Genomic DNA, 20,435 nt, shown 5'->3' with positions numbered 1-20,435 from the left:
ATGATAACCTGTCAGCAGAAGAAAAAGAAAAATCCACTTTCTTCAGCGTTTTCTGACACTGCGTTCTGTCTTATATGTGAGAAAAGTCAGCTGCTTTCTCTTTTTTTTTCACTTGCTCTAATGTTCATAGTGCAGGTACTCTGTAGAAAATCTGTGCTGATACCTCATGGATCCCTCCAAGTTGGTCAGACACAGTTGGCGACCCACTTTTGGGTCACAAGCCACCAGTTGAGAAACGCTGCACTGAGACTGGCAATCTTTAGTCAGCTGCAGTTGCATCAATTTACTGAAAACAAAACGTGTGCACAATCTCACTGTGGTCTGTATGACGATATAAAACATTAGAACTTTAGTAGGACTCGTTTTCATTTCAAACTTGGACATCAGTCAACACGACTGCTAGATTTCCTAAAACAAAAGATTTAGGTCGATGAAGGAGTGAGTGAAATTGTTTTAGGGGCGAAGCTCGCGTGCAGCCCTCTGGTCTTTGTAACCACTGGACACTGAACAAAAACACCGCAGCCAGGAGCTTCGCAGAGCTGCAGCGACTTGGATGTGAACGCTGCAGGAAAAGCAGAGCACTGGCGCTGACCCCGGTGCTCAGACTGCGCTGCAGCGGAGAGCGCTTGTCGTAATCGCTCTGTGTTCCACACCATTTCCACCGTTTTTCTGCACCGCCTTCAGCGCAGCGCTCTGCTGAGATGTCTTTCTTCCGCTCGTCCTCCCTCCATCTGTTCGCCATGCTTCCATCTGTGTCGAGTTTTGTGCGGTCTGTTTGTCCATCCCCCTGCGTCGTCGTCATCCACATGGTCTCATCATCGCACCGTCCCAGTCCAGTCCAGCTGCCTGGTGCCATTAATCATGGTTCACCCAGCGGATGCTGCTGTTATATTGATCACTTAACTCTTTGGTCACTTTGCATCCCTCCCAGTGGCGCTTCCGTAAAGGACAGAGTTTAAGCAGCTTCCCAGCAGGACATTGTAATTTCAATAGAGAGTCTCGAGTGCTGATTGCCTTATAACGAGGCTGGGCAAATGTTTTGACTGGTGGGGGGGCTCGCAATGGGTTCTAAAATGTGTCAGAGGGAGGTAGTGGAGCAGCAGCAAATGGATGGAGTGTTTTCCTCATAGGAGGAAAAAATACAGTCCTACCCCGAACATGAGAATCTCCTGAGAAGGTTGTTGTATTTGCCCATGTGTGAACTCTTCTGAGCCAACAACCCAACACAGACTTTTTAAAGGCTCAGGAGCCTTTTTGCAGGTGTTTTGGATTCTTTGGACTCTTTGAAGCTACAAAACTGAAGCTTTTCACAATATTCTAATTTTCTGAGTTTGTGGGTTTGTGGTTTTAATGAGCTGAAAATCTTCATCAGCAAAGTTACAACAAGGAGCTGCTTGAGAGGTCAGTTTGCGTGGAATGGCTCAATAGAATGTGTTGCTTTCATCTTTGATGTTAAATTGCCAAAATAAAACAACTTTTATATTGATATTCTAATTTTTCAGGTAGTACTGCATATAATGGGATATGTAGAAAACATGTTGCTTTAATGTCAATTGAAAATGATCAAAAGCAAAGTTAAAACAAAATCAGTGTCTTTGAAAGACAACCTGAAAAATGGATAAAATGCAGCTACTTTATGACTGACTTGACTACTAATATAATATCTTCAAATTTGGCGGCCTGGATTAAGAAGTTTAACGGGTCGCAGTTTGCCCGTGCCTGCCTTCTAGACACAAGTATCTGCGAAATGTATGTTTATTACTTCTAGTTTGTCACAGTAGTGTGAAAATTAGCAAAAAATAGTCCCAGACTCGGGCCGATAAACGCAAATCAATCAGAACTAATCAAGCTAGCTTCTGTCTGGACCCACTTCCTGTTTCAATCAAACATTTTTCAGCTGGATAAACACCAAAATCTCACTTTGAACGTGGAAAACAGGTTTATTTACTGAAACAAACGCGGTCAATGTACATAGAAAACATGAAGAGAAACATGGGTGAACATGGAGGAGTGCTGCTAGCCAGTCAGGGCCAGTCGCGGTGACAAACACTCGGGCAACAAGCAGACAGTATCCCTCTGTGCAGTCTGACGGTCACGTGTTGCTTTGACGGGCAGAAAGTTGTTGTTTCCCCCCCCCCCCTCTTACAGCTTAACGTTGAGAAGTGTTCAGCTAGTAGTCGCTCTGGATTCGTAAGGGTTATAAAACACCGCCACCTGGTGGATGACGGTAGCTGTACAGCAGTTGGAATTAGAAACACATTTGGAATTATTTTTCGACTTATTTATTTATTTTTTTTGTACGAATTTCCCTTCCCCCCCCCACACACACACACACGAGTCAATCGATGTCACGTGACGGTCGCTAAAAGTGCCTTACCTCGTTATTTATTTATTTTTTTTCCTTTCAGATTTTATGTTGAAAAGACCACAGTCAGCGTGGAAGTCAAGCTTGTTTCTTGAGACAACGCTCAATATTCTACTTAAATTTGCATTCATCTATTGTACCTATTGTAGTAAAAATTCTGAAAAGTTGCTAAATTTAGAGGGCGGGGAAGGAGGAAGGAGGAAGGGGGGGGGGGCACATCTACATTAGATTCCTAACTTGAAGGAAAATCCAGAACAAATACTCATCCAATAGACCTATTGATAGTAAGAGTGTGAGAGCGATTACTACAACACACGGTGTACAGTAGCACAGTCAGTTCAGCAGCTAGGAGCACACGAGACTGCACAGATCAGCTGTGGAGGTACAGTTACACAATCTACTGTATGTGTGTACGCGGCGGGTGTGTGTGTGTGTGTGTGTGTGTGTGTGTGTGTGCCGAGGTGTTTTTAAGAATCATCTCCGTTGGCGCTGTCCCCGTCGTCCTCTCCTTCCTCCGGCTCGCCGTCGTCCTCCTCGCCCTCCTCCACCTCCTCATCCTCCTCTCTGCCCCTGCTCTTCATCTGGAGTTCAAGAAGAAAACAAAAAAACAACAAAAAAATCAAACATGAGCGTCAGCGATTCCATAATTTTTTTTTTTTCTGTCTGGAATCACTACAAAAACATCATCTGCAAAGTTATGAACTCCAGAAGCCCACTGCATTCACTGGGTAAAGACACGAGGCACCTGAGGCACCAGGACCTGGCAGTTAATCGCAATTAATCTGCTATTAATCTGCTATTGCTACCTCCTCGGTTTGAGACACTGGGAAATACTTGCATTTCTTCAAACTGAGGATGCTGTTAATATCACCAAGTCAACACTGCCCAGGCAATTCAATGATTCAAGGATACAAATTGATTTGAAATGCATCCAGTCTGGTTTGGTAGCGACTCAGAAAACTGCACGGCCTCCGCTACAAATCCTAGTTCTAGTTACCAGAACCTCGTCTCCTAACTACCGGATCTTTCCTCGTAATTTGGAGATCCTGACTGAAGTGCGAATCGTCGCCGATATCTCGAGCTCCTCTCACATCTGAGTCGTCCTCCAGCAGATCTCCCTCCTCCTCCTCCTCCTCCTCCTCTTCCTCCTCGTCCGAGTCGTTCAGGTCCTGGCTCTCTCTGTCCCGTCGCAGGCCGTCCTCCTTCTTGCTGGAAGTGGAGGAGTTGAGTGAGGACAACTCACCCGGCTCTGTTTTAGCGCTCTTTAGCTCTGAAGGAAAAGAGAGATGGACAAAAAAAAACTGAAGTCTTCACCTTGACACTTTTAAAAAAAAAATCTTTTTCATTTGTATTTTTGTGATACTTAAATTTAACTTGCACTTTGCACTTTTTAAATTCTCTTTTTGACACTTTCTTTATTCTTTATTCTTTGATGCACCACCACGTCGGCTTCTGCCACACCGACACTTCAGACAAATTTAAATGAAGGAGTCTGTTGTTGTTGCTCGGCGATTCTTCACTTTCTCTGATTATAAATATCATGTTTGCAATAAACAATCCGCAGGGGCTCTGTGCAGTAGGAACTTTGAACCGCAGTCTACCTGACTTCTTGCTGTGATCCTTCTCCATGCGCTCCAGACTCTCCAGCAAGTAGTCCACCTTGTGCTTGATCTGCGTCAGCTCCCTCTTGATGGTCTGCAGGTTGTCCACCTTCACTGCTGCAGGAGGAGAGAGCGGCGGCAGAGAGAGTCAGAGAGCAGCAGGTGCTGTTCTTCATCATCATCATCAGCCTTTATTTAAAGTTCTCGTACATATAAAACAAACAGACAGTATGAGTTGAAAAATTAAAAGAATTAAAAGATAAAAAATTAATAAGAGCAATGAAATAGATTCAACTTAAAGTAATTAAAAGGCCAAGGAACTTCCATAAATAGCCAGAAATTTAAATCAAATGTCACGTTCTGTAAACGGGCGGTTTAGAATAATTGTTTCTCATGCAGGGGTCACCAACCTGGTGCCCCCCCAAGGACCTCATGAGTCGCCCACAGACCCGTTCGAAAAATTGCACAGCTCGCTGAGCTGCGTGTAAAATTAAATTTTTATCCAACCTCGTTAAGTCATTTTTGATAATTATTGAGAACTCATAAGCATCTTCACATAGAAGAGTATCATTAATAATAATAATATGTAACTCAGAGAGTTCAAGAGGAACAGAGCTGTGCTCTATGATGGTGCTTTATAGATACATAGAAACCAGTGACTGTCGCGTCTTTCAGTAGCTGCGTCTCCATGACATTCATTCATTCATTCATCTTCTATACCCGCTTATTCCTATTCAGGGTCCTGGGGCTCTGCTGGAGCCCCTCCCAGCTGTCTTAGGGTGAAGGCAGGGTGGCACCCTGGACAAGTTGCCAGTTCATCGCAGGGCCACATAGAGACAAACAACCATTCACACTCACATGCACACCTATGGTCAATTTAGAGTGTTCAATTGACCTCACATGCATGTTTTTGGAGTGTGGGAGGAAGCCGGAGAACCCGGAGAGAACCCACGCAGACACAGGGAGAACATGCAAGCTCCACACAGAAAGGTCCCAGGTCCGGGCCCTGGAATCAAACCCACGACCTTCTTGCTGTGAGGCGGCAGCGCTAACCACTGCGCCACCGTGTCGCCCGCCCTCCATGACAGCTTTTGGCAGAATGAAAGTAAATATTTCTAAAGGTTCAGCAAAGTACAATTGTGATTTGCAGGTGTTTCCATTGATTATGTTTGCGTTTGTTTGATTACGTTTGTTTGCTGTCAAGAATGGTTGTTATATTTTTCTCTTGTCTTTCTCCCTGACTTGTTAAAAAATATTTTGTCTCCTCCTCCGTCCAATCGTAACGCGCCATTTCCACTGGCCAGTGAAGTGGTCACGTGACCCCGTACGTCACGTCCGCTGACGTGGAAATGTGAAAAAAAGTCTTTCCAGGACACTTTTGTGATATTCCTCTATTTATATATATATATATATATATATATATATATATATATGTAGATACGTGTGAAAAACCACCTCATGAGAGCGTCAAACTCTTTTATCCATATTTAAGAGGTTTTTCCAAGTGTCGCTGTTTCCATCACCAGGTTCTTGTTGCCATATTTGGGTTTTGTGCAATTCTAAGGGTGATGGAATCGCAGCTGGTGAGAGACGGCCGGTCAACTCTGTCGTGTGAAATGCAACAATGTGTCATATAACTCCGGCATCAGCGGCGATGAGAGAGTCTCAGCGGTGGTGGTGTGACACTGACCGGTGCGGGAGCTCCGCTGGCTGCCCTTGGAGGACGAGGAGAAGCTGGTTTTGGTTCGCCGACTCCCGCCGCCACCACCGCCGCCGCCACCGCCGCCACCGCCGCCGAGGCTCACCCTGGGCCGCTTGGAGGGAATGACGGCGCGGGACAAGGGCGGCGGTGGAGGAGGAACCCGGGACGGATAGGAATACATCCTGAGAGCGGGTTTAAAACAGACAGACAGGCAGGCAGGGTGCGAGGGGGGGGGGCGGCAGAATTCAAGTCAGCTTTTTTTTTTTTTTTTTCTTTTTGAACAATCCGAAACAATCTGAAACGCAGTCATTCTTGGAAGTGCGGCGTCACCTGTCGTAGTAATCCCTCTGAAAGTCGTAATCCAAGTCAATGGACGAGCTGTGGAGACAGTAATGACAGTCACAATGGGACTTTAAGATTGACCGATTTGAACGTTTGTTTTGAATATAAGGCATTTAAAAAAAAAAAAAAAAAACGTGAAACAATTAAATTCAGAAAAAAAATCATATTACACAGGAACCACCTGAAAAATGAGAATATCCAGTGAAAGTTGTTTTATTTTTATTATTGAGCCATTCCACGCAAACTGACATCCCAAGCAGTTCCTTGTTGGAACTTTGCTGATGAAGATTTTCAGCTTATTAAAACCACAAACCCACAAACTCAGAAAATTATTATAAAATTTGAGGGTTTTTTTTTTAAGCTGCAAGACCTGATCAGCAAAACCCAAAGAAATAAAAACTTGAAATATATTGATTTGCATATTATTCCTTTATATAATATGTCAAATTCATCTTTTAAGTTGAATTGCAGAAATACAGCAACCTTTTCAGGATATTCTAATGTTCTGGGTAGCACCTGTATACACATATATATTGACAAGACAGGCGTGCCTACACACACACACCCCCCCACACTACATAAATATATAATAAAGTAAACATAAATTTCAGCTAGACATATGCAACCATAATTCTACAATAAAAAGAGAATGTGGTGAAATGTGCCCAGTGATTTTCAACCTCTTCTTTCCTGCACCTCATAAATGTCATTTCTTTAAATTTCATTTTAAACTGCTTCATGTTTCCACAGGTCTTTAATTCCTTTAAGTCCTGACCCAACCAAAATCAAATGAAATTTTATTTGTAGAGCACCTTTAATACAACGACATGCAACTCAAGGTGCTTAGTGTTGCTTAGTTAGGTGCTAACCAAAAGTATTCCATGGTTGTTTTTTTTATACATGTTTTGCATGTTCTAACTTGTGTCACAGTTGTTGTGAGCATGCTCAGTGTGCACACCTGTACATGTCCCCTGCAGAGCGCTTGGCTGTCTTGGACCTGTGAGGCTTGGGCTCGCCTGCCAGGTTGATGTCTGAGGAAGAGAAACAACGAGAGAGCTGTAGGGAACTGGAGGGAACGAAGACCTCGGTGACACTGACTTTGTCAAAAAAAAAAAAAATAATAATAATCAAATGACTCACCCAACACCTGTCCCACGATCATGCGGCCGTCCTCCCCGGTCACGGCAGCCTGGGCGTTCCTCTCGTTGGAGAACTGGACGAAGGCGTAGCCCTTGTGCACGGAGCAGCCCACGATCTTGCCATACTTGGAGAAGATGGCCTCCACGTCGGCCTTGGTGACCAGCAGGGTGTTGAGGTTTCCGATGAAGACGCGGGAGTTGAGGGAGCGCGGGTCGTTCTTGTTGGTCACGTTGCTGCTGGCCATCAGGCTGGAGGTGGAGGAGGACCAACTGACGGTCAGACAGACAGGCAGACAGACACACTAAAAGTGACTCCTTTTTTTTTTTTTTTTTTTTTTTTTCTTTTCCAAAACTCTTAGACAAAGACTGGGTTCCCAAATAATTTTTTTCATTCAGTCACTCTCCTCACACACTGGTGGTCAGTAAACCACCAGATGTGGAAGTCAGAGATCCAAGCATGAGACAGAAACATGGACGGTGTGATTGGGTCTTGAAGCAGGCAACACTCACTCCATGTTGTCGGCGATCCGGTCGGTGGAGGTCGGCTGGTCTGTGTGAGTCTGTTGGAGAGATGAGGGTCAGCAACACAGGGAGATCAAGGCCTCGTGACATCACAGCCAAATCAACTTCAGGTTTGACTAAACTAATATTGAATGAGGAGAAAATGAAAGGCAGTGAAGTGATGAAACTGGCTGCAGTTTGCAGCCGCTAGGCTACAAGCCACCATCACACCCCCCCCCCATCACCATGTCTGCTCATTCTGTGCTCCAACAACCTCCTGACTGAGATGATTGGATGGACACTGATGGTTTGAAACAGCGCCATCTTCTGGGAGGGACAAGCAAACAACTGTGCACAGGAAATACTTCAACAATGTCCTGACATAGTTGAAGTACATTTTCTGTCCAGTGGGAGCGCTGCAGTAACATGACCTGCCCTGTAACTGTACAGTGAACACACACTGGATGGCTTTCATGAGTAGAAGGAGTCAAACACATAGCCGCAGTTGAAGTGGTTCAACACTGCAGAGAACCATCGCAGCCTCCTATAATGATAGATTGCTGTCAATTTCATTTTATTCTCCTTTGTTCATGTAATTGAATGATTTGACTTTTGTGTTGTTGTAAAGTCCTTATTATCCCAAAGTGGCTATTGGGAGCGTCGTAAATCCAAGCGCTTCCAACTTTATGAGTCACTTCAGTTCGCTGGCCAGGTCACGACTCCGCTGCCCGCTGTGCTAAACTGTGAGCCTGCGGCCTCCTCTTCATCTCTGCCCGGTGGCCACCAGCAGGGGATTACACGCTTTGCTGCACGCTGCCCGGCCAAAAAGATTAATTCCCCGCTCGGCCCGCGACAACATTTGGCTGGTGAGGATTCTGCTGCTTGGCAAACTGCGATGGGGCAGACGGCTGCTCAGCAAACGCTTCTAATTCTCTGTGGCACGTCGGCATACGAGGGAGAATCTGAGGTTTATATAGAAGCCCTTCAGTGTTCAACCACTCGTAAAGCCACCGGGCTAGTTTTGAGGGACTCGACAATAAATCACTCATGGGATGATTTCAGTGTTTAAACAGGGTGGACATTAAAAACAGCACCAGGTGGCTCCAACAGCTAAATGCTGGCTGGTATAATAAGATCACATGTCCGTCATGGTTCATGACTTCCTGTACAAACCCCCCCCGCTCTGTTTTGATCACACTTCTGCACATAATGACCTGAATTCATCTGTCAGATAGCTCCAATTACTACCTCTAGTGGTGGGACATTCACAATGTTTTGGTGCTTTTGTCAGTTTGTCAACATAGGTGTCAAACTCTGGCCCTCGGTATACTGTAATTATATTTGGCTCATTACCAGAGCTGGCCCGCCGGTATTAAACGGCACATATACTGCTAATACTACAAATCCCACAATGCTCTGCTGGTATTTTGGAAATTTGAAGCGTATTATTATTAGGACTTCAATGGTTTATTATTATGTTTTTAAATCTATTATTAGCATGTACAACATTTTATTTACATTTGATTTATTTGAATGAGTTTTTTTTTTTTTTTAATTCAATTTGGCATGTGTGCAATGTAAATGTATTTACTGTGTAGTATTAAGCTTTGCTTTGTTCCATATTCAGTGTTGAAGCAAAACTCATATGAAAGAGTTCACAGTTCTATCCGGAGAAGGATTTTTTTTTCTTTTTCAATAAATATCAACGTTGCGCCGCTACCTTGTCCAAGTTCTACATTTTGGCCCAGCGGTGTGTTTGAGTTTGACAGCCCTGCTATACAATGTTTACTGCTGACGGAGTGAACTGATCCAAATTGTGTAACTGTTAATGGCTCCTGCAAAGCAAGTCTATGGCACCTTGTGTTTGCGTGATGTCCCATCATGCATGTGACGCTGTTGTTAACATGTGCGACAGGAGCATAGGTATATATCCTAGGTATATACTGGGCCTTTATACTTTATATATACACATACAAGAGTAATATATAGCCTTATTGTCTAAATAGGGGCCTCATTATCGCTGCACAGCAGCCGCACAAGAGAAGTTTGAGTGCGTGTTTTGTGTTGGTGCTTCAACTTTGCACAACACTGCCGCTCTACAGCATCCTGCTGCAGGACGCAGGAGTGGAAGAGCAGCCGAGTTGAGCTGAATGAGGTTGGTGTGGATGCTCGGCGCTCACTAAGGAGGTGACGAGGGAGAGGAAGTAGGAAAATACTTTTCAGAGTGCAGAGTCTTCTAAGTGAAACCAGTGGTTGATGTCACAGAGGGCGTGTCAAATGCAAGGTGGGATTATTCATTATTCAGTTAGTAAGTCATAGTGGTCAGTCGCATGCTTATTACTGTGAGCACAGTTTCACTATCGGGTGAAAAAAATGGCGATGGTGAAAAGTGCAGGGGCTTCTCTGTGTGTGATGGGGTCAGGTTTAGTCAAGACATGCACACTCCAAAAAAAAAAAAATAATAAAAATAAAAATGAATGAATAAATAAAACCTGAACTTGTTTTGCTGTCATTTTAAATGTCTGACGGGAGAGGTTCTTCAGAATGTGACCACCGTGTCTTTAAGCATTCAGCGATCACAGAGTGAGAATGTGTGGCAGGCTCAACATTTTCAAGACAAAAAAACAAAGGCAAAGAAGGAAAAAAAAACAAAAAAAAAAACTACATGCTACTGGAAAACAAAAAAACGGGGAGAGAATCAGCCAAAATGAAGGGGGTGAACACAAATGTAGATTTTAAAAAGTGATGCAAGAGTTGAGGTAAAAAAAAAAAAAAAAAATTAAGGAAAATAAAAAAAAATTAAAAAGTGATGAGACCAACTTACGATTTGCTGCCGTTCAAAAAAGTGGCTTCAAAAACTAAAACGGGAAAAAACAAAAGTGGAACATTAGAAAGAGGAACTCATATCATTTACAAAAATGTTATGTTGAGAAGCCAATTCTTATTCAAAAAACATTCCTGCAGTTTTTGTATACAATACAAAATGTACACACACACACACACATGGGCAATGTGTTGGGTTTTTTCACTTTGCCATCTCCTCCTTTAAAAATTAAACGTAGGTCCCACCCCCAACATGATGTCACAGGTACAGTGTTGGCAGTGGTTGGTAGGTCTGCCTGGGGTCAACCTCCCAGGCCGCCTTTTTTTTCTTTCTTCCCCCAGGGGTCGGGGGGTTGTGACACTCACCACTTGGCCACTGAAATTATATTTACAATCCAAATTGGCTGTAGGTCAATATTGTTTGTGTGCATTTTAACTACTCCATACTCCATACATTAGCATTTCACAGTGAAAAGAAGAGAATAGATGTGTCTGCAAATCTTCTCTTTAAAGGTCCAGTGTGTAAAAACCCTGACGGGCTTCCAAATGGTGGTGCACCTGGCAGCTAAGTAGGAGCAACCATTCTAAGCGGGCAGTTTGTTAAGCTTTTACCAGGATAAAAATCATAAATCAAGCCAAATTTTACACACTGGACCTTGAAATTGTTGTCAATTTTACAAATACGAGGGTAAATGCAGTGAAATAGTGGAAAACAGCTCGTCTTTCACAATTCTTTGCTTTGCCTGCAGAATGGCGCCCCCTGCTGCACAGTGGTGTAAAGCCATGAGTCTGCATTGTGGCTGGAGTCGTACTGCGGAGTACAAGGAGTGGAGGAGGGGTGAGGCTGGACAGAATAGCAGAGAGGATAACTGGACAACGAGGCCCTGACAGCCATCTACATGCAAAAATGAACCTGCAGGGGGCGACAGCGCCCTCAAGGAGCCTCGTCAGCCCCTCTCACAGTTGCTTCTCCCTCCCACCGTGAGGAAGGTTCCAGATATGTGCAATGAGTCTTTTAAACCACACACATGGGCCAACTGCTATTTCTCAATAGTAGTGCATTAAAAAAAATAATACATATCTTACTCTGCATTCAAGGCAGGCGGTGCCCTGAATTCATTATTATAAGCATTTCCTAGATGTTTATTTTGTATTTTTTCTCATTCAATTTCAGTATGTGCAACTTATTCATGTATTCAACTTGCACTACGTTAATCCAATGGCCAGGTGTTGATAGTGTCTGCCACGTACTGCTGCATCTTTATTTTGGGACCATATATTGTTCATAAATGACTGATTATTCTGATCCATGTTCACATGATGTGCTGTGTTCACTCCCCCACCAAGTCTCTCTGTAAACGACACAACTCACAATAGAGTCTTACTGACAACACAACTCATACACACAATAAAGTGCCATTAAAAAAAAAAGCAACTGAAATATTTGCTTTAAAAAAATTATTTAAAAAAAAAAAAAAATCAAATATTAGATTTACCAAATGCAAAAAAAATACATTATGCCACCGACGCAGGTCCACAAATGTAAAAGCACTTTGAAAAGCTGTCTTCCGATATTAAAAAGGCACCATGAGGGCGGGAAAAAACATATATCGCCTGAGAAAAGTAGGCTACATATGCTGCAGAAAACACACCGTCAAAATAGCCACAAAAAAAGCTGCAGAAAACACACCGTCAAAATAGCCACAAAAACACGTTGTGTGAGTCAATAGTCGACGAGTGCAACTCAAGTGTCGGGTAAGGGGCCAAAAGACAAAGACGAGAACTTGAAAAGCCTTGAAAAAAAGCCATTTAAAAACATCTTTCCAGAAAGTGGCCGACTCGAAAGACTGTAACAACAACAATAAGCCCGCAGCGCTTCCCCCGAAAATATCAACATAACCCGGATGTAGCGAACAGCAAAACCTTGGAAAAACCCAAACTTGAAAATATCTTGCAGAGGAATAAAAAATTAAAGCAAAAACAAAAATTCAAAATGTTTTTCTGGGGTAGCAGCTACTTGAAGCTAAAATTGTGCGCAGCTCACATTGCCTTCACAAAATGTACGCCAACTAAAGCCAACAGTCTGAGGGAAACCAGCCAGGAGAGCAAAAAGAAAAAAAACAACAAAAAAAACATTAAAAATGAAAAACAAAAAGTCCAAAAGACGGCTCAAAGTCAGGTTAAAAAAAAATAGGGGGGGTGTAAAAAATCTCTCTGTTAAAAATACTCACCGGGAGATAAATACTAAAAACGAGTAAAATTCACACGCTGCTGCCTTCTAGCTGAGCGAGTTGAAATCCTCTAACGGCTCTCGTTGTTGATTCGATCACCTTGAAATCTGTGGACGACGTGAAATGGCGTCGACACGCTCACGCAAAAGGGGGCTAAGGACACGCCCACTTCTGGTCTCTGAGGCCGCTGATTGGATGATGGGAACAGGCGTCACTCGTGACGTCGGCTTTCGGTGATTTGCTCAATGTTGTTGTCCGTCTGTGACGACAACAACTGTCGCCCATTGGCTGTCGTCTAGGTGACGTAGCGCGCAAGACCGGAAGAGGTTTGAAAACGGATCACTTTTACATTTCTTTTTTAAATTCTTTTTCGATTCTAAATTTCTAAAATAATGCAGTCATTTTAAGGATTCAAAAATTGTTTATTGAGTTTTTTTTTTAAAAAAAACAAAAAAAACACTGTACAACAGTGTGCGAGAGAACAAGGTGAATAAAAACAATGTCTGCCACAATTTAGCATTGAATGAATATGAAATAGAACAATGAGCAGATAGAAATAGTTTAACCAAGCTTCCCCTCCCCCGCTGCTCTAATGAGAAGCGTATAGATTCATCTTGGCCCAGCAATGAGAAAGCCTAATGAAACTCAAAGTTCCTCCAAAGATGCCTTATAATCTCATTATATTTAAAGCATCCTCCTCTTCCTCCTCTTGAAAACAATGAAAACCAGACATTCTTATCACCTATATGTCCATAGGTTCGTCTGTACATGTGACATATGTGACGTAACAGGACACCCAGGACAGGGCGTGGTCACCCTACTATAAGACGTTCAACGTATCTCAGTTTTTGCATGTTATTAGACATATTAGAAGTGTTTGAATGAAAACAGATTCCACCGCATGTTCAACGTAAAGCATCCATTTCTATGCTACTCATTCAGACACAAGTAATCTCATGCATTTTTCTGCACACGTTTACTGAATCACAGGTCCTCCAAGTCTCCAACCGGAATTCAAGACGTCAGCTGAATATGTTGTACTTGTTTTGACCATGGGGACGCAGGAGAGGTGACTTCTTCTGAGTTACAACTGGATGCATTTGAAACCTTCAGGTTTATATCTGCTGCGTCATCGTGTCAGTTTCCCTGAGACCTGACCTGAGAAAAACAAAAGAAGTAAACATATCTTTTAGTAGAATTAAAAAATATTAAAGGAAATAAACCATGCTTAATGTTGAGAACACCACACCACCACCACCAGAAACATCAGCTACTTTGGCTATCCGCTATCCTCCTGCGGCTTCGTGGCAGAGTGCCGTCCAGTCTCGGAGTGCTCTCTGGTGTTTTCAGCACCTCTTCAAGCTTTGTCTGTTCTTCGCTCTCCTGCTAGATAAACAGTCAACAGGATAATCGTGTATAATCGTCTACAACAGTACTTGTAATAACTTCAGAACATCTAGTCCACGGATGGGCAAACCTTTTGACTCGTGGGCCACATTGGGTTCTAAAATTTGACAGAGGGGCCGGAGGAAAAATATATCACGGCATATGTAGAGAACGTGTGCTATAATGTCAATTAAATAATGAAATAAAATGTTAAAACAAAATATGTGTCTTTGAAGCCCCACTGTATTTTTTTTTTTTATTGTCATATAAAACACCGAAACAATGGATGAAATACAGCTATTTAACTATTTCAAACTATTAATATAATATCTTCAAGTTTGACGGGCCGGATTAGAAGCTGAACAGGCTGCATATGGCCCCCGGGCTGTAGTTTGCCCATGCCTGCTCTAGTCCAACATTAAAAACCTGAGCTGGAGTTCTTGGGTGTTTCCTTTTCGCCGCTGGAGTGTGAGAGCTCGGGCTCTCTGCGCCGCTTTTTTGCCGTTCCCGCTCTCTCTGCAGGAGGACAGTTTGCCGCGTGGTTCTGTACTCCAAGGAGAAATTACTGACGGTTCGACAGAAGGCCTCTGGTCTGGTGTCTTTCACCGTGGCTTTAGGGTAACCCAAGAATAAGAGGAAAGAGTGGAATCTGAAATGGAGAGAAAAACAATTGTGTGGTCTTGTTTAGTGTGATTTAGTATTGCATCACACTTCAAACACCCTCATCCGTACTTGCCACTTTTTAAATCTTCTTTAAACTTGTAGTTTTGTGTATTTGTAAAACTGATATTCAACCTGCCACCTTTTTTTTTAAATGCTACTGTTCTTTATTCTTTAAGTGCACAATCACGTCGGCATCTGCCGCACCAACATTTCACTGCCGCGTAACGTGACGTGTGACCAAAAAAAAAAACGTTGAAATTTTGAAAAAGGGGGAAGATTGCGACGGCTCGATGCAAAACTTTCACCGCCACAGTGAATCCAAACTCAGCGGGTCTGGATGGTGCAACGCGGCGGCTTCGTTCAGGCTGCTACCTGTTGAAGACCCTGCGGTGGACGGCTCTCAGGACCTTCAGCCGCTCCTCAAACTCCTTCAGAAGCTTTGGTAACTTGTGGCGCAGTGCACCTTGCGGGGCCAAGGCCTCCTCGGCTCGATTCCTCTTCTCCGAATTCACACCTTTCCTCTTGTTGTCTGCCTTGTCTAGAACCTTCAGCTGCTCCCACGATGCTTTGCACATGGCCTCCAGCTGGACGAAGTTGGTCTGCACTTGAGAGTAATCGCACTGTAAGACAAGGGGTGGATGGAATTGCACCGTGTGACAATAATTTAGAGCAATGTAGTGTCACTGTGTCATGGCATTGCCGTTCAATTGCGATGACTACAATTTTGAACAATTAAAACAGCTAAAACAGACAAAGAACAAGAGTAAGTATATGTACAGGTACTACCCGTAAAATTTGAATATCAAGTAAAAGTTGTTTTATTTTGGCAATTTAACATAAAAGATGAAAGCAACACATTTTATCGAGCCATTCCACGCAAACTCTCAAGCAGTTCCTTGTTGTAACTTTGCTGATTAAGATTTTCAGCTTATTAAAACCACAAACCCACAAACTCAGAAAATTATTATAAAATTTGATGGTTTTTTTTTTAAAGCTGCAAGACCTGATCAGCAAAATGCAAAGAAATAAAAAAAAAAACTTGAAATATATTGATTTGCATATTATTCCTTTATATAATATGTCAAATTCACCTTTGAAGTTGAATTGCAGAAATACAACAACCTCTTCAGGATATTCTAATTTTCTGGGTAGCACCTGTGTAAATATATGCAGAAAAGCCCCAATCCACAGACATCTACGCTCAGAACAAGGAGGCACAGGCAAAGGCACTCACCTTGCTGGCTTTAGTGACTGCAGTGATGTCAGAGTGCAGGTCGGATGAATGTGGGTAGAGCTGCATCAGGAGCACACAGACATGGTGCAGCAGTGGCTGGCGAGTGTGCGTGTCCTTGACGGTGGACAGCTTCCCCAGGTAGCTCAGCTCAAAACCACGAGCCTTAGCAGAGGAAAATACACTTTCCGGATGTACTCAATTTCAAGTGTACAGGTCCTCGATACGTAATTCAGCCACAAACTCACCTTGCATCCATTGAGGAAGTTGCCGATGGCCAACACTGTGGCTAGAATATATCTAAAGGTCTGGCTTGCTGACAGCTGTTCCATGGCCTGCTTGAGATGATAGAGAGGCTCAGCAATCTCCTGGACACAGGATGGACACATTTTAGAGAGCAATGTTTCCAGACTGAGCTCAAACCCCAATCAGTCAGCGCCATTGATTTATTACCAAACTCAGAAATAATTCAACTTGTTTGGCATTATGCTCCTTTGAAGTAAATATGACTTCTGCTCATTTCAAATTTGAGTATTTGTAGGAAATTCCGTTAAGAACTGCAAATTGCGTTGCAATATGTGGTTGTTGAAGTGGCCCTCACCCTTTCTAGGGAGTCATAGTCCAGAGTGAAGGCCCACAGCTGAAGCCTGGTGCTCAGGTGTGGGATTTGTCCCAGTGTGAGCAGGCACTGCTCTGCTGGTGCCAGAGAGGAACTCGGGTTCTGGGCCTTGGCTTCCTTGATCAAACAAAGCTCCTCCTCGGTGGGGACGAGAGCTCGAAGCCTCTGTTTTAGATAGAAATGTAGACAAGCGGCGGTACAACTGAGACCAGACTCCTTCTTATCGGTCTGCATGCAGATGCTATAATGATGAAATGTAGTCGCTGTACCTGGACGTCTTCTCTGTCCAGCACGCTGCTGTCCATGCTGTAGATGGCAGGGGGGAGGAGGCGGGGAGGGGGCAGTCTGCTCAGGGCAATGGTTATTATGTTGCTCCGCTTCATCTGCAGCACTGAGACTGATTGCTGCCTCTGGGTCAAGATTTAAAATGTAAATGTGGAAAATGTAGAGAGTAACATTTATTTTTGAGGGCCTTTAGTCCGCTGAGGAAGCGCAGTTAAGAATGAAATTTTCCACCAATTTGAATTAAAATATTTAGGAGAAATGTTTGTACAAAATGATAAGGCCGACTAGATTAGCTGTGAAGAATAAAACCCTCTAGAACTCTTCCTCGCTGTGTGACAGAGAGCAATCTGGACATTTTTCTTGGACTCAATGGCAAATAATGCACTCATGGTTTAGAAAAAACCTTGCTTATCGCTGCCATCGGCACAATTTGACTTTTCAAATGAATTAAAAGAAATGAATTTAGAAATAAGCTCGGCCACCCGGGAGGAGCTCGGAGTAGAGCCGCTGCTCCTCCGCATCGAGAGGGGCCAGCTGAGGGGGCTCGGGCATCTGTTCCGGATGCCTCCTGGACGCCTCCCTGGGCAGGTGTTCCGGGCATGTCCCACCGGGAGGAGGCCTCGGGGAAGACCCAGGACACGCTGGAGGGACTATGTCTCCCGGCTGGCCTGGGAACGCCTTGGGGTCCCACCGGATGAGCTGGAGGAGGTGACTGGGGCCAGGGAGGTCTGGGCATCTCTGCTAAGGCTGCTGCCCCCGCGACCCGACCCCGGATGAAGCGGTAGAAGAAGAAGAAGAATTTAGAAATTTCCACCTGAATCATTTTCGACTTACCTGTTTACTGGAGACCATATTAAAACTGGCGCTGCTGCTCTTGGATTTAAACAGATATTCCAGTTGGTTTTTATCCAAGTCCACCGGCTCGAGTCGGGCCCAGATAGTCTGAACGCCGAAGCGAGTCATCCTGGGGAGGGGGGCCAACGTTTGGAGCTCCCTCCAGTGGAGCTTCAGCGTGGGGCTTTTGATGGTTGCACCTGTCGGGGAGGAAAAGGGCAAAGGTGGGGGAGGTGGAGGGAGCGGCGGAGGTGCAGGCGGGCCCCCGAAATACGCATCGTTGGCCGAGGTGGTCCCTTCATCCTCCGTGCTGTCATCCTCATCCCACAGGTCGGAGAAGTCCAAGGTGTTGAGACGAAGATGTCCCGCCGGCTTGAGGAAAGAACTCCACGGCTGGTCCGAGTCCCAGGTGAGGAGATTGTCCTTGGTCTGCTCGGACCTCTTCATTCTTTTTTTTTTTTCGTGGTCTGTGACTCCAGAGAAGATGTTGGAGAGCGCAGACGATTTCTAAATGACCTCGTCTCGATTAAGAACAAATAACTCAAACAGCTCCTTGGCAGCTCGTTGCAGTAGAACAAAATAAATCCATTTTTTTGGGGAGGTCGAGGAGGGGGGGGGGGGATCAAATTAGGTTACGTGCATCCATACAGAGGCAGAAGTCTTTCCCTTTTCGCCGACTCCTCTGTGCAGTCAGCATCCCTCACACACTGTACATCCAAATGAATGTGCAAACCCCATTTGTGGACCACAGAGTCACATAACTCAACACAACAGAATCACAATCTTTCCCCACCGCACCATAACCTGCAATTGTGTGTGCATATGTGTGTGTGTGTGTGTGTGTGTGTGTGTGTGTGTGTGTGTGCGCGCGCTCGTGCACGCTTGGGGGTTTTGTCCGTTCAAATCTCAAAATGAGCGCGCAGCCTGATGCTCTGATCCAGCAGTCCACAAAAATATGCAAAAAGAAAACCTGTAACCTCGGACCAAAATGTAATAAAAAAAAAATAAATAAATGAAAATTCCCCCCCAAAAAATCCAAACAAATCCAAAAGGCTTGCAAACAGCACTGATTGCAAAAAAAAATTGAAAAATGTCTTTCTGTGCAGCTTCCAGAATATCGACATGTGTTTTCTGAACTCCCTCTCTGACAGTGTTTCTCTCTCTGTAACAGGTAGTGAGTTAGACATTTAGACAGCAAAAGGGAGAGAGAGAGAGAGAGAGAGAGAGAGAGAGAGAGAGAGAGAGAGAGAGAGCGCAGTGCATTGGTCAGTTGAAACATTAGTCTTGGTGTATTTGAGTTGCACCCTTTCCCTTAATTTTCTTATCAGGCCTGTTTGCATCTCCTGTTTGTATTGCTGCTGGTGTATATACAGACCCTCTTTATCTGCAACTGAGGATCTGTTACTTCCCTCCTCTACACCCCCCCCCACCACCACCACCACCACCATCTCAGCCTAACGTCCATGTGGCGCCTACGAATGACCTGCATCCTTTTCTTTCTTTCTTTTTTTTTTTTCATTCCTGCACACGCACGTGACTTTGGAGATGACGGTGACGCAGAGAGCGCAGCATGTGCAACGTGTTGGATAGAAGGAATATTATCAAATGAAAGTGAAAGGAAGAGAACTGAATAGGATGTAATAGAGGTGACGGCCATTTGTACAGGTTAAGAAGAGGTTAAAGCAGGTTCACTGAAACGCTTGAGCATTGAGCAGTTTCCAGTTGACGCCGGGAGCAAAACAACATGGGGGTTAAAGTTGCCTTATAACCGCAGCTGCTCTGGGTGCAGGTCGTCAGTGTTTGGCTCCAGTCAAAGAGGTCATTTGCATGGTCGACGTGCAGCCATAATGAGGATCCCTCCCTTGATGATTAGCCCTCCCACTAATTACACCTTATCTTGTTTGGTGGGGCTCCGGTGAGATATGGGCCAAACTGAACTGCGGTTTGAACTTATCGTATTTATCAAAGGGGGGCTTCTATTAAGCCCCGCTGCTGCAACACCACTGCCAGTGCTCTTACAGCGGCAATGAAGACTCAAGTAGTATTTAGGAATTGTTTTTTTTTTTTTTACAGATTCAACATGAGAACAGACCCGTGTGCGAAATACACGTGGGTGCAGAGAAGTTGGACCCCGCCGATGAACCCATGAGACCCCCTGAAAACCTCAAAGCAAAATCTTGTCAGAAAAGAGCTATATATCTATATCTATATCTATCTATCTATGGGGATCTCAATATTGATGGGTGTTTTGCACACTGGGACAGATGTAGCTGTGTGATCTCCTTTGATTAACCTTATGTGTATATGTTTGTATTTGGTATGGTATGAGGGGGAAAAAAATCTATTCTATAACTATGGGATTGTGGTCAGAGCTGGATAATGTTTTTTTTTTTTACATTTGTATGACAAGATCAAAGTGTTTGTACCTTTGCTGCTCTGTTCCTGCATGGGTAGGTGCAGCTACTGAGCTCGTCCTTCCCCTCAAAAAAGACAGTTGCATTCCGATGCACAACAATGCGGCGGCCGTTGAGAGCGTTGCACTGACACAGACTCCCTCCTTCCCACCTGATGATTGAGGGTTTCATAAAAACCACCTTCACATCAGGATCAGCAGTGCACAACTCACACACGCACGCACGCACGCACGAACAAACATATGCACACTTTCTTTTGAACTGGATGGGCCCTCTGGCTGAAGACCTTTTGAACAATT

At 44.1% G+C, this 20,435-nt stretch overlaps 2 protein-coding genes across 5 annotated transcripts; both read right to left on the bottom strand.

The window, feature by feature from the left end:
* Positions 1-1,920: 1,920 nt before the first annotated feature.
* On the bottom strand, positions 1,921-12,855 carry LOC142889288 (heterogeneous nuclear ribonucleoprotein C). 2 transcript variants are annotated; one of them, XM_076027932.1, is made up of 10 exons: positions 12,705-12,855; positions 10,475-10,508; positions 7,660-7,709; positions 7,151-7,419; positions 6,969-7,041; positions 5,999-6,046; positions 5,657-5,850; positions 3,967-4,083; positions 3,457-3,635; positions 1,921-2,946 (listed from the first exon to the last, which is right to left on the bottom strand). In XM_076027932.1, the coding sequence occupies exons 3-10, from the start codon at positions 7,662-7,664 to the stop codon at positions 2,833-2,835; spliced, it is 999 nt and encodes a 332-aa protein (XP_075884047.1). In that variant the 5' UTR covers positions 7,665-7,709; positions 10,475-10,508; positions 12,705-12,855; the 3' UTR covers positions 1,921-2,832. The 2 variants fall into 2 exon arrangements, with proteins under 2 accessions (XP_075884047.1, XP_075884048.1); XM_076027933.1 differs by lacking the exon at positions 10,475-10,508 and having other exon boundaries at positions 12,705-12,851.
* A 267-nt stretch (positions 12,856-13,122) lies between these two features.
* LOC142889285 (FH1/FH2 domain-containing protein 3) lies at positions 13,123-18,879 on the bottom strand. 3 transcript variants are annotated; one of them, XM_076027920.1, is made up of 9 exons: positions 17,723-18,879; positions 16,873-17,013; positions 16,586-16,768; positions 16,233-16,319; positions 15,988-16,149; positions 15,126-15,373; positions 14,517-14,739; positions 13,979-14,090; positions 13,123-13,862 (listed from the first exon to the last, which is right to left on the bottom strand). In XM_076027920.1, exons 1-9 carry the CDS (start codon positions 18,167-18,169, stop codon positions 13,834-13,836), a joined length of 1,632 nt encoding a protein of 543 aa, XP_075884035.1. In that variant the 5' UTR covers positions 18,170-18,879; the 3' UTR covers positions 13,123-13,833. The 3 variants fall into 3 exon arrangements, with proteins under 3 accessions (XP_075884035.1, XP_075884032.1, XP_075884034.1); XM_076027917.1 differs by having other exon boundaries at positions 13,125-13,862; positions 16,233-16,352; positions 17,723-18,878; XM_076027919.1 differs by having other exon boundaries at positions 13,125-13,862; positions 13,979-14,087; positions 16,233-16,352; positions 17,723-18,878.
* Positions 18,880-20,435: the final 1,556 nt, after the last annotated feature.

Source organism: Nelusetta ayraudi, unplaced genomic scaffold (genome assembly GCF_046127955.1).
Source record: "Nelusetta ayraudi isolate G7.1 ecotype Tasmania unplaced genomic scaffold, CSIRO-AGI_Nayr_v1 ptg000022l, whole genome shotgun sequence".
Classification (NCBI taxonomy): Eukaryota; Metazoa; Chordata; class Actinopteri; order Tetraodontiformes; family Monacanthidae; genus Nelusetta; species Nelusetta ayraudi.
Note: the sequence above shows the minus strand (reverse complement) of the source record. Positions and strands in the feature narration are given on the sequence as shown.

Coding starts and splice junctions, on each gene's coding strand:
- LOC142889285 (XM_076027917.1), bottom strand. CDS start 18,169: ATGAAGAGGTCCGAGCAGACCAAGGACAATCTCCTCACCTGGGACTCG. Junction 16,150..16,232: donor ACTTCCTCAATGGATGCAAG/GTGAGTTTGTGG, acceptor TCCTCTGCTAAG/GCTCGTGGTTTTGAGCTGAG. Junction 13,863..13,978: donor GAGGATAGCGGATAGCCAAA/GTAGCTGATGTT, acceptor TGTTTTTCTCAG/GTCAGGTCTCAGGGAAACTG.
- LOC142889288 (XM_076027932.1), bottom strand. Junction 6,047..6,968: donor TCTGCAGGGGACATGTACAG/GTGTGCACACTG, acceptor CTGTCTCCACAG/CTCGTCCATTGACTTGGATT. Junction 3,636..3,966: donor GGATCACAGCAAGAAGTCAG/GTAGACTGCGGT, acceptor CTTTTCCTTCAG/AGCTAAAGAGCGCTAAAACA.